The sequence below is a fragment of the Hakea prostrata genome, chromosome 8 (assembly GCF_041222555.1).
Source record: "Hakea prostrata isolate BN-2017 chromosome 8, UWA_Hpros_2, whole genome shotgun sequence".
In the NCBI taxonomy this organism is placed as follows: Eukaryota; Viridiplantae; Streptophyta; class Magnoliopsida; order Proteales; family Proteaceae; genus Hakea; species Hakea prostrata.
The window spans coordinates 46606398-46619108 of NC_142607.1; the positions used below are offsets into that span (position 1 = coordinate 46606398).

Below are 12711 nucleotides of genomic sequence, written 5' to 3' on the forward strand. Positions count from 1 at the left end.
TGGTAAGCGATGTATGGCCTGGTGTGGGACAATTAAATAAGCTTCCCTACTAGCCTTTGGTATCTTCCTTTGTCCACTGGTTCTCCCTCTTTTTCTTTAAGTTTAGCTCCAGCTTCAATAGGGGTATCAACTGATTTACACCCCCAACATTCCCACTTCTGTTAATAAATCTAGGACATACTTTCTTTGGGATAGGAATATACCTTTCTTTGATCGAGCCACCTCAATCCCTAAGAAATACTGTAACTTCCCTAGATCTTTAATTTCAAACTCTTTGCTAAGTAAGTCCTTCAACTTTTGAATTTCTTCACCATCATTCCCTGTGATGACAATATCGTCTATATAGACAATGAGAAGTGTGATGTTAGTACCTGACTTCTTGACAAATAGTGTATGATCAGCATTGCTTTGCTTGTACCCAATAGAAGTCATTGCCTTCAGGAGGCGTCCAAACCAGCATCTAGGAGACTGTTTTAACCCATAAATTGACCTCTTCAACCGACAAACTTTCCTTGCAGTATTGTCATCGGAGAAACCATATGGGATTTCCATATAAACTTCTTCCGCTAACTCCCCATGTAAGAAGGCATTCTTTACGTCTAGTTGGTGCAAGTTCCAGTCTTTGTTCACAGCTACAGACAACAGAACTCTGACCGTGTTTAGTTTCGCAATAGGGGCAAAAGTCTCCTGATAATCAATCTCATAGGTCTGGGTAAACCCCTTTGCAACTAGTCTAGCTTTCAACTGTTGACTGATCCATCCATATTTTGTTTAACCACAAACACCCATTTATAGCCCACTGGTTTTTTTCTTGGAGGAAGTGTAACCAGCTCTCAAGTGTAATTTTTCTTCATTGCCTGCATTTCCTCTACCGTAGTTGCATTCCATCTCTTATCAGCAAAGGCTTCCTGCCAACTTTTAGAACAGATACAGATGACAGAGAGGGTATAAAAACACGGTAGGAGTCAGACAAAGAGTTATAAGAAACATATTTAGCTATGGGATGTTGAGTACAAGATCTGACTCCTTTTCTAACAGCAATAGGAAAATCAGAAGAAGATACCTTAAGGGGAACAGTAGAATCTGAATATGGAGCAGGGGACTGAAGTGGTAACGTATCACCTTTCTCCACCTACTTTAGCCGGTTGTAATTCTTCCTCTGATAAGTCTACACCTCCTTATTCTGGTCAATCTGGTTTTGAAATACCTCAACAGTGTGTCTCACAAGAGTGGTCTCCCCTTGGCTAGGTTTTTCACATGGTTCAGAAAATGAAGGGTGAGGATTAGAGTCCTCAAGTATACTTGCCGAAGTCTCCCCCGGTCGGAAACTCTTCTTGAATTCTTAAGTTGTGTTGGTGTGTGATAGGAAGATTTAGAGTTGGAAAGAACACCTCTCCTCTAGGACTCTCCCCCTGGAGAGGTGTATAGTAAGGGCAAGACTCATTAAAAATTACATCCATGGATACAATGGTTTTCCTGGAAGGAGGATGATAACATTTGTATTCTGAGTAGAAGAATACCCCCAAAAAATGCAGCGTAGACCACGGGGAGCCAGCTTGCTCTGGTGGGCTGTGATTCGTATAACACACACATCCAAAAATCTTTGGGAGAATAATAGAAGAAGAGACTCCCTGGAGAATCTCATTAGGACATTTAAAACCAAGTATCCTACTGGGCATCCTATTCATAAGGTAAGAAGCAGTGAGTATAGCATCACTCCAATATTGATCAGGTACATTCATAGCAATCATAATTGAACGGGCTATCTCTAAAAGATGCCGATTCTTCCTTTTGGCAACCCCATTTTGGGCAGCCGTATCAACACAATTGGTCTGGTGTATTATGCCAGAGTCAGAGAGATATCTTTGAAATTCACCATCAATATACTCTGTGCCATTGTCACTGCAAAGGATCTTTATAGTGGCATTGAACTAAGTTTTAATCATATTATGAAAATCACGAAACCATCGAAAAACCTAAATTTTTTTGTTTTAAAAGATAAATCCATGTAGAACGAGAGTGACAATCAATAAAAGTAACAAAGTACATATGGCCAGTAATAGACCCACGTTGGCAAGGGCCCCACACATTAGTATGAATAAGCATAAAAGGAATAGGTTTTCCATTATAAAAAGAAGTTAAATAAGTAGAATGAGTCTGCTTCGCAAAAATGCAGGCTTCACAAAAAAAATCAACCTCATTACAAGAAGAAACCAAATCTGGAAATATTTTCTTAAGAGTTCCTAGAGGGGGGTGACCTAGCCTACGGTGCCATTGATGAAGGTCTGATGTTACCGAATTGACCGGATTAGAAGATGTAGTCAGAGCAGAAGTAGATCCTCCAACCGGCTCGAGCAAATAAAGTCCATTTTCTAGTTTACTATGTCCAATCTCCTTCCCTGTGACCAGATCCTAGAAGACACATCAAGATGGGGAAAAAATCACTTTACAATTCAAGTCATGTGTAGGACTACTAATAGAGAGCAAGTTAGTAGAGAAAGAGGGAACATGTAAAACTTTAGACAAAGAAAGTGATGGAGAATGTTGAATGGTCCCTTTTCCAGCAATGGAATAATAGGAGCCATCAGCAATTCAAACTTTATCCTTTCTAAAAGTTGGAGAATATTGTAAGAAAAATGAGGATAAACCTGTCATATGATCTGTGGCTCCTGTATCAATGATCCAAAGAGTAGAAACTGAAGAAACTTGGAAGCCTCTAAAAGTTTTACCTGAAGTAGCAAGGTAGGAGTTGGTATGGGTAGTAGAGGAAGCAATGGTAGGGGCTGTACCTGCAGTAGAAGACTGTAGAATACGTCGCAGAGTAGTTAACTCTTCCTGTGAAAAACCAATGTCTGCAGAGGGTGTTATGGAAACTGTTTCACAAATATGAGCTTTCGGTTTTCCTCTTCTTTGTGCTCTTTTTTTTTCAAAATCAACAAGCTTCCTATGGAATTTCCAACAATTTGCCTTGGTATGATATGGGTTTTGACAGTGCTCACACTTGACAATCTTCTTAGCTGAATTAGATTTAGTGCTAATAGACTGTAAGGCTGATTTCTCCACAATAAGAGCATGAAGCATGGCTAAACGACGGCTTTCCTCGCACTGAACAAGGGCATAAGACTGTTCAAGTGTAGGAAAGGGAGAACGACTTAATACTTGCACTTTGATCTGATTGTACTCCATATTCAAACCGGCCAAAAAGTCATATACTTGAATCTTATCAATGTGCTTCTTATAAGTAGCCACATCATCTGGATTAGTGGGGTGATAATCCCCATAATGATCCAACTCCTGCCAAAGAGATCTTAACTCAGTATAATAATGGGCCACAGTCAGTTCCTTTTGGGTAGTCTCATGAAGCTTTTTGCGGAGCTCATAAATCTGTGCATCATTCCCCAACTGTCCATATGTTTCAGTAGTAGCCTTCCAGATTTGGGTTGCAATATTAAGTAATAAATATCCACGGACAATATTTGGAATCATGGAATTCAAAAGAAATGACATAATAAGAGAGTCATTCGAAATCCATTTATCCTATAAAACACCTATGGTAGTAGGTTTGATAGTGGCTTCAGTAATGTGTCCAACAAGTCCTCTTCCGGCAATAGTCAGGTAAGCAGATCGAGACCAGATCAAATAATTTGTTTAATCAAATCTCACCGAAAGAGGAGGAAGAGTGGGGTAATGTTCGGAGCCAGTGGGAGCAGGAGTACCATCAATAGTTGTCATGTTGACAAAATTATCTGCAATTCTTCAGTCTTCAGAAGTAACAAAAATGTCGCAGAATGCAATAGCCAAACAATTCTAAGTAATAATATAAGCCCCCCCCCTTATTTTATTTTATTTTATTTTAATACTAACAGAATAATAGAAAAGGAAAAGAAAAACAATAGAACCAAACATATGGTTCGGCCAAAGAGCAATGGGTCTGGTCTAAATGTAAAGAGAACCAAATATGGTTTGGTTTGGTTTAAATATAAAGACTTTCAGAAGGGTTTAAGGGTTGAAGCTCGTGTTTTAGATGAAGGGTACCTGGCTTCGTGGCGATGGCGATGGCAATGTCTGTGGATTCCTTCTGATTGTTATAGTCTGTGAGGGTTCGTCCATCCTCAAGCAGTTTCCCAGTAAAGATGAGATGCTGCTGGTCTGGAGTGATACCCTCCTAGGGAGCACTTGCAAGGATTCACAGACCACCACCACGAAACGAAGGACAAGGTGAAGTGTGGCGGTGATGGCGGAACTTCGATGGCAATGGTGAAGACGATGGCGGAGTTCTTCTTCTTTCTTCCCTTTTTCCTGTTCTTGATTTTGTCGAATCGCACTCACCGAATGCAACGGGACGGAAGAACAGCCAAGCGATGAGTTTCGATGAGTACTAAAGAATATCCAGAAAGAAAGGGCGATTGGTTTCGATGGGTTTTCGATGGTTTGAAGAACTGCCAAAAGAGAGGCGGAGGTGGTAGGTTCAACACTCTCTCTTTTTTTCTCACTTCCCTAATCAAAATTAGGCCCTAATACCATGTTGAGAAACACAATATTGGTAGAATGGCTTTTTGATCAATGATCTTAAGCCCTCTATTTATAATTAAGTGAAAAGTACACTATTACAAGAAATAGAATTTTACATGAATACAAACTCTAATTTGACTCCTAGTAGAATCCAACAATCCTATACCGATTCATTGGTGTCTTTTCCTATTGATGATTATTATTTCCCTCTGGAATGTGGATCTAGGCCTATATTCTAAGGCTCTTTTTGGTATCAATTGTCATCAATTATGAGAAATTTTCATTATTTTTTAAATAGTTTGGCATCTCTTATCAGTTTTATTTTTATTTAAAATAATAGAAAAACCTCCAAAATAAAAGTCTATTATGGATTATAGTGAGAATTTCATTCTCTTCATTTATGCGCAGGTTTACTTAATAATTTATAGTTAAGATGAGGGTAAAATAGTCAATACACGTTTTTTTATCTATAAAAACCATACTTTTCCCCTCTTTTCTCACTTGCTCACTATCATTTTCTAACAATCTTTTATTTTGACATCAAACTTATTTTTCATTCCATAATTTATTTTCGACAAAATTCACCAAATCATTTTTCATTCTTGACCAATAATGAATTCTTGTACGTATTTCTTTTAAATATGCATAATAGAGGATGAGAATTGATACCAAAAAGAGCGTAACTGTAGAACTTACAATTAATTTGCTGCTGTAAATAAGTTGTGGTTTTCTTTGATATGCAGGTGAGATGGTTGTTGGCCCAAGAAAGACACTCTTCATGGATGAAATATCTACCGGTCTGGATAGCTCAACTACGTTTCAAATTGTAAAATGCATTCAGAACTTTGTTCACAGTATGGAGGGTACTGTTTTGATGGCTCTTCTTCAGCCTGCACCTGAAACGTTTGATTTATTTGATGATCTTATACTGTTATCTGAAGGACAAATCATTTATCAAGGTCCTCGAGCAGATGTGTTAACTTTCTTTGAATCATTAGGCTTTAGACTACCTCCTCGTAAGGGTGTTGCAGATTTCCTTCAAGAGGTATTGTTCTTTTAGATCATTCCAGCTTGATTTATTTTAATTTTGGCTAAGTTTTGTTTTTGTATTTTCAGGTTACCTCCAGGAAGGACCAAGAACAATATTGGGTTGATTCTTCAAAACCATATGTTTTTCTTCCAGTTTCAACAATTGCAGATGCGTTCAAACAATCTGAATTTGGACGTTCATTGAACTCCATCTCTTCAGTTCCATATGATAATAAGAAGAATCTTCCTTTAGCTCTTGCCAAGACAAATCTAGCCATACCAAAATGGGAACTTTTTAAAGTATGTTTAGAGCGAGAACTTTTGCTGATCAGAAGGCATCGTTTCCTTTATATTTTCAGAACATGCCAGGTAATGGTTATTTGCTATATTCAGTTTCTCTTTGACTCTGAGACTAAGTTGACCTAAATGAAACCTCTTAGGATCCACTAGATGTTGTTCAACTCTTCAGCTTCTTGAGAACTTGTCTAGTGCTCTCTATCTCTTGTTCTGTATGTTTATTGTCTGCTGTTTCTATTCCATTACCATTTCTTGGTTCTAAAAGTACTGTTCCATATTCAAGGTGATGTAGCCCCAATTTGATAGAGGACCTAGAACCAAAACCTGATACCAATAGGGCTGAAGTAAGGGTTTTCTGTTTTTTTCTCTATTTAAGGGCAAGTGGAATTAGGATTCAGGATGGCCAATTATAATTAGCGTTGAAAGGAAGAATCGATTGGGGGAGATCATCTGATTTGTTTGATTTGAGTTGGTTTACGTTCCTTTTTCTGTTATTTACTTATTGGGAGTGGATTTCCTAGGATCTTATTTTTCTTGTAAGATCCTCACATTGTGAAGATTTTATTTGCTCTATATTTGGTAAGTTTAAAGTATAAACAAAGCTCTTGTTGTGTCCTTTAGACACAAGTTAGGATTTCTCCAACTCTCCTAACATGGTATCAGAGCCAACTCTGATCCATCAATGAGCACCATCCCCTCTTTCAATCACAGAGCATACAAAAGAAAAAAGAAACATCCTCTGTAGAATGGGAAAAAAATCATTGCAGAGCTCTGCTTCTTCTTCCTCACAGAGCCCACCCCTACAACTCTATTAACTTCCACCACCTCTTAGGCCATTGCTGTAACTCCAACTTGTTCCACCATCTGCAACTTGCAACCTTCCACAAAATACCACCAACCCTTTCCAACCTCTATGACCTGTAAAACTCCTCTACAAACTAGAAAAGATAAGAAACATCCGAGTTCTCTTCTAAGCCTTCCGTCAACCTTTATGACCTGTAAAAACACTTGTAGATTTCTCTCTCCTCCATATGACCACTGCTAAGCTTAATGAGACAAATTATCTTAATTGGTCCCATTTTGTCACCCTTGCGGTTGATGCTGGTGGTTTGACTAGCCACCTTCACAAAACTTCTATCAAGCCATCTTCATTTGGTTATGAGATTTCTCCTTAATTCCATTGAACTAAGTATAGCAAAGAGTTATTTTCTTCTTTTTGATGCTACGACAATTTAGAAGGTTGCAAAAGAAACCATTGGTTGGTTCAGTTCTATTAGGAGTTTTAGTTCATGTAATTTTCTATTTATTGTTGCCTTAAGGGTATTTATGTAATAGTGCTCTTTTCACTTCATTATAAATGAAGGGCTTGAGATAACATTGATCCATCTAAGTCATTCTACCAAAATCGATTTTCTCAACATGGTATTAGTGCCAAAAATCGATTAGGGAAAGGGAAAAGAAAAAAAAAAGAGAAGAAGAAAAGAAAAAAGGAGAACAAAGGAAAGGGAAGTTGCTCACCTTTCTTTCTCGGCTGCTCCACTACAATCACCACCATCACCATCAAAGACTTGTAACAACCTACAACCCATCACAGCCATCACCATTGAAGTCCATCACCACCGAAGACCTACAATGACATGCAACTACAATCCATCACTACTATCACCATTGAAGACCTGCAACGATCTGCAACCCATCACTACCATCGAAGATTTGCACCCATCATGTCTCCTCTAGTTGCATCTTCTCATCAAGTCCATTTAGTAATATCAGCCCTTCATTAGTGGCATTGTAGGCTAGGTCACCCACTCTAGGAACCCTTAAGAAAATATTTCCTAATTTAGTTTCTTCTTGTAATAAGGACAAATTTTGCGAAGCCTGCATGTTTGCGAAGCAAACTTGTTCTACTTGTACCTTTTCTTCATAATAGAAAATCTATTGCTTTTGTGTTAATCCATACTGATGTATGGGGCCCCTGCCGATGTGTCTATTACTGGCTATAGATACTTTGTTACTTTTATTGATTGTTGCTCTCATTCTATGTAGATTTATCTTTTAAAACAAAAAAAAATGAGGTTTTCCGTTACTTTCGTGATTTTCATAATATCATTAAAACTCAGTTCAATGCAACTATGAAGATCCCATACTAGCATGACTGAACCTTCATGTGCCTTCACAAAAATCAGCAAGTTATCTGCAAACATCAAGTGGGAAATATGTGCAGGTTTGCACCTGGGCAGCAGCTTTATCTGACTATCCACTTCCAATCTTCTCATTGTTCCAAAGAAAGCCTCTATAACTAGAGTAAACAAATACGGAGAGCAGGTCCCCTTGCCTAATCCCTCTACCACCTGAAAAATACCCTGTAGGACTCCCATTAATAAGGATAGAGAACATTGGAGAGCTGATACACGTCTTCACCCAGCCCAAAAAAGTCGCGGGGAACCGCATCCTTTCCAAAACTTCCATTAAGAACTTCCTTTTGAGAGATTCATAAGCCTTATGGAAGTCCACCTTCAGCACTGCCAATGGAAACCAGCCTTCTGTTCCATATCTCTGACAATGTAATGGCAGACTAATCTGCAATGGATCTGCCCACCACTTATCTCGGCCTATGGAGGGGGTGCAGGGGTGTAGTCCCCGCAGTACGGTTTGACCCGACCCAATGGATTGACATGTTTACCCAATTGGAGTCTATATATATGTATGTTATGTTCGCCTACCACATTATTGAGAGATTTGAGATTTTCGTTAGGGGCTTTGGGTGAGAGTTCTTGTAATGCCGTTCTTGGCGATTGGTTGTGAGATCTCTTTCTATTCTTCTTCTACATAGTGAAAAACTCTTCCTCTTCGCCCATGAACATAGCATACCGCATTGGTGTGTGAACCACGTTAAATCTCTGTGTATTTTCGTTTTGTTTCTATTTCGATTTGCTATTTCATGGTGTTTGTTTCAACCTAACCTTATACAACAAGTTAGTCAAAGCAATCAGCCTATAGCCTGCAAAAGAGCCCACATCTCCTCCTTTTGGTATTAAGGGTAATGAAAGTATCATTGATGGAGTTAGGCATTATTGAATTCTCAGAGAATCACATAATAGCCTCAGTGAGCTGTTCAGCAACCAACTCTTGAGAGGCTTTATAGAAATTAGCACCAAATCCATCTGGCCCAGGGGCCTTTCAGACCTTCGTACCAAATATAACCTTTTGAATTTCGTCCATGTTGATTGGCTCTTCCAGCCAGCCTTGTCGATCATCGGACAGAATCCCTTTTAGAGGTATATTTAGCACAAATCCTCCCCCATCCTCTACACCAGATCCAAATAATTTGGAAGGAAAAAAATAATAAAAAAATAAAATAAACCAGCTGCCTCCACTTTAATGTCCTTAGGATCCACCAAAGACAACCCCTGCAAATCTTTTACATCTATGATGTGGTTCCTGTGCTGTCTGCCATGAATTGCCTTATGGAAAAAAGATTTATTCCCAATCACCAAGATTTATTTCTGCCCCTTCTTGTTTGTCCTTTGCCCTAATAAATTTCCTTATTCTGTTATTTGGGAAAGAAAGATTTGAGCATTACTTGAATACTCTAATTGTACTCAGATTATTATTTGAAAACGATGCAGCAATTTAGAAAGTTAGCACTAATAATCAATCCAAGACCAAGAAGGAGAGATGAAGAATGAAGGAATAAGAAAAAGAGAAGGAAGAAAAAGGTCGAAGCAGCTAGGCAAGAAGCTCCTTTCAGTTATGGGCTGGGATCGTAGAATAGCTGGCACTTTATTACATGAAAAGACTATGTACATCTTGACAGAATATTCTGTCCACTTTCCCAAAGACAGAAAGACTGAGAATAGTAACTTTTGCAGCTCACTTCAAATCAGATCTAGATCTAAGTTCCCTAAACTAAATATAAATGTCATATCTAACCTACAACACCTAGCTTGCACCCAATCAACTAAAGTAAAAACCCAATATCGGTTAATGTTATTTATTGTTGGAGACCCTTAAGATAAACATCCTTTTTCTTCCTCTGAATTCCAAATCTATCCCTTCTTGTTGAGTTGTAGCTTCTTAACATCAATGTTGCTGAAACTCTGGAAACATGAAAAATTGTATGGCAATATAGTGATATTTGAGGAAATTCACTTCTCATAGGTATTCTTCAGACATGCAAGAGATTATCTTTCAAAAAATTATGGTTTTCCTAACTTAATAACTGGATGTAATCTATTAGATGACATTTTTGAAGTGTCCATATTGACTTAATTTAATTTTTCTGTGTTAAGAGTTGAAAACGTCAATATGGTTTTCATCTAAAGATAAACAGATATCCAACTAGATATTTTCTTAGTGAAGTGTATTTTCTTTAGAGATGAATATGATTGGTTGATGTGCCATTAGATGCATTTTGTTTGATCAGGTTTTCCTTTCAGAAGAAATGGGACCTGTGACTGTTCATATGCTCTTGCAAATTTTCTATTTTATTTTATTTTTCTCATTTTTCTCCTAAAACTTTGATATATTTTTCCAGGTTGCATGTGTTGGATTTATCACTTGCACAATGTTTCTACGAACAAGACTTCATCCAACAGATGTGTCTAATGGGAATCTTTATCTTTCTTGCCTGTTTTTTGGGCTAGTACATATGTTGTTTAATGGATTTTCTGAGCTATCTATTACGATTTCACGGTTACCTGTCTTCTATAAGCAAAGAGACAATTTCTTCTACCCTGCTTGGGCTTGGGCAGTTCCTAGTTGGATTTTGCGTGTTCCTTACTCATTCATTGAAGCTGTTGTGTGGTCTTGTGTTGTATACTATACAGTTGGTTTTGCTCCCAGTGCTGGAAGGTATCTTTGTTACCATGTACCATTTGTGGTTGATTTATTTTCTCTTTAGTTTTCTTTCTGCTCATCAACTTCTTTTAAATGTTTTAAATATTATTTAGGTTTTTCGGCTACATGTTACTGCTATTTTCAGTACACCAAATGGCGTTGGGCTTGTTCCGAATGATGGCTGCTCTTTCACGTGACATGGGCATCGCGAATACATTTGGTTCTGCTGCACTGCTAATTATACTTTTGTTGGGTGGATTTATCCTTCCACAAGGTTAATCTTGTATTTATATTTCTTTGATTAAAGATTTGATAAATGGGATGATAGCATAAGGTTTTTATATCTTGATTCGCTTCTCAATATATATTTCATTATCTTTTTTTAGCGATGATCAAGCCATGGTGGATTTGGGCATATTGGCTGTCCCCACTACAATATGGACAGCGTGCAGTTTCAGTGAATGAATTCACTGCTACAAGATGGATGGAGGTTCGTTTTTTCGGATAATTGGGACTCAACAGTGGATTTATGCCTTGGTTGTCCTTGAAATTGAAAGAAATGTTGAATTATACTTGTGACTTACTTGGCAGGACTCTGGACATGGAAATGACAAAATTGGATATGAGATTCTTCGTTTGCATTCTCTACCCAGTAGTTCTTACTGGTATTGGCTCGGAGTTGGGGCTTTATGGGTATATTCCCTGGTTTTCAATGGTGTAGTTATTCTTGCCTTGGCCTACCTCAACCGTAAGTTTCCAAGGATATTCTTCATGATTTTATAGTCCTGATTTTATTTCATTGCACTTCCTATGCTGGATGACCTAGCCTTATTATCCATTCTCTCATTCTCAATTTCCCATGTTGTGGGTCTAATGATCTTATATGTGTGCGCTTATTGCAGCTCTCAGAAAGAGCAAGACCGTAATTCCACTTGATTGCACAGAACAGAATGCTGATATTGATGGTGGTTGGTGAACATATATGAAATTTGTACCAATATTGAAAGCATTTTATTACAGATAAACATATTCATTTCCTCCATATGATGTTTTTGGCTAGATATCTAACTTAGCTTTATCTTTCTCATGGTATTGATAACTTGTCCAATGTAGGAATAAGCCAGGCATCAACAACCACACCTATGGAAAATAGAGCTGCAAAAAGGGGAATGATACTTCCATTTCAGCCTTTATTGATGACATTTCATGATGTCGATTACTTTGTTGACATGCCAAAGGTGAACATCATCTGTAATATTGGTGTGTTTCACTTTTTTATGTGCAATATGTTTAACATTTTCTCTTTTGAGTATCATAATAGGAAATGGCTGCCAAAGGTGTACCAGAAAAGAAGCTGCAACTCTTGTCAAAAGTCAGCGGAGTATTCTCACCAGGTGTTCTTACTGCATTAGTTGGTTCCAGTGGAGCTGGGAAAACCACACTGATGGATGTGCTCGCAGGTAGGAAGACCGGTGGATATATAGAAGGTGATATTAAGATATCAGGGTACCCAAAAGAGCAAAACGCTTTTGCCCGAATTTCTGGATATGTTGAACAATCAGATATTCATTCTCCTCAAGTTACGGTTGAGGAATCATTGTTGTTCTCTTCAGGACTCCGCCTTCCAAGGGAAACAAGCCAAGAAACTAAACATGTTAGTTTCTGGATACAGCTTTATACAATTATGCATGCTTACCATACTTATCTTGAGGTTAATTCATGATTACTATATGTTTTAGGAGTTCGTTGAACAAGTCATGGCATTAGTAGAGCTTGATACTCTAAGGAATGCATTGGTTGGTTTGCCTGGAAGTAGTGGTTTATCTACTGAACAGAGAAAACGCTTGACAATAGCGGTTGAGCTTGTTTCAAATCCTTCCATTATTTTTATGGATGAACCTACGTCAGGATTGGATGCAAGGGCTGCAGCCATTGTGATGCGTACTGTTCGTAATACTGTTGACACTGGTAGAACGGTGGTTTGCACCATACATCAGCCAAGTATCGATATATTTGAAGCATTTGATGAGGTCA

General features: G+C 38.1%; 1 protein-coding gene across 1 annotated transcript in view; it reads left to right on the top strand.

Annotated features, from left to right (window-relative positions):
* Positions 1–12711, top strand: part of LOC149008224 (ABC transporter G family member 31-like) — an 87411-nt gene that overhangs the window by 44892 nt on the left and 29808 nt on the right. The window contains exons 8-17 of the mRNA XM_089167215.1: positions 5256–5557; positions 5629–5910; positions 10376–10692; positions 10791–10951; positions 11064–11167; positions 11269–11425; positions 11580–11645; positions 11791–11915; positions 11999–12331; positions 12417–12707. Of these exons, the coding sequence (XP_089023341.1) occupies positions 5256–5557; positions 5629–5910; positions 10376–10692; positions 10791–10951; positions 11064–11167; positions 11269–11425; positions 11580–11645; positions 11791–11915; positions 11999–12331; positions 12417–12707 (2138 nt within the window). The remainder of the gene's footprint in view (positions 1–5255; positions 5558–5628; positions 5911–10375; positions 10693–10790; positions 10952–11063; positions 11168–11268; positions 11426–11579; positions 11646–11790; positions 11916–11998; positions 12332–12416; positions 12708–12711) is intronic.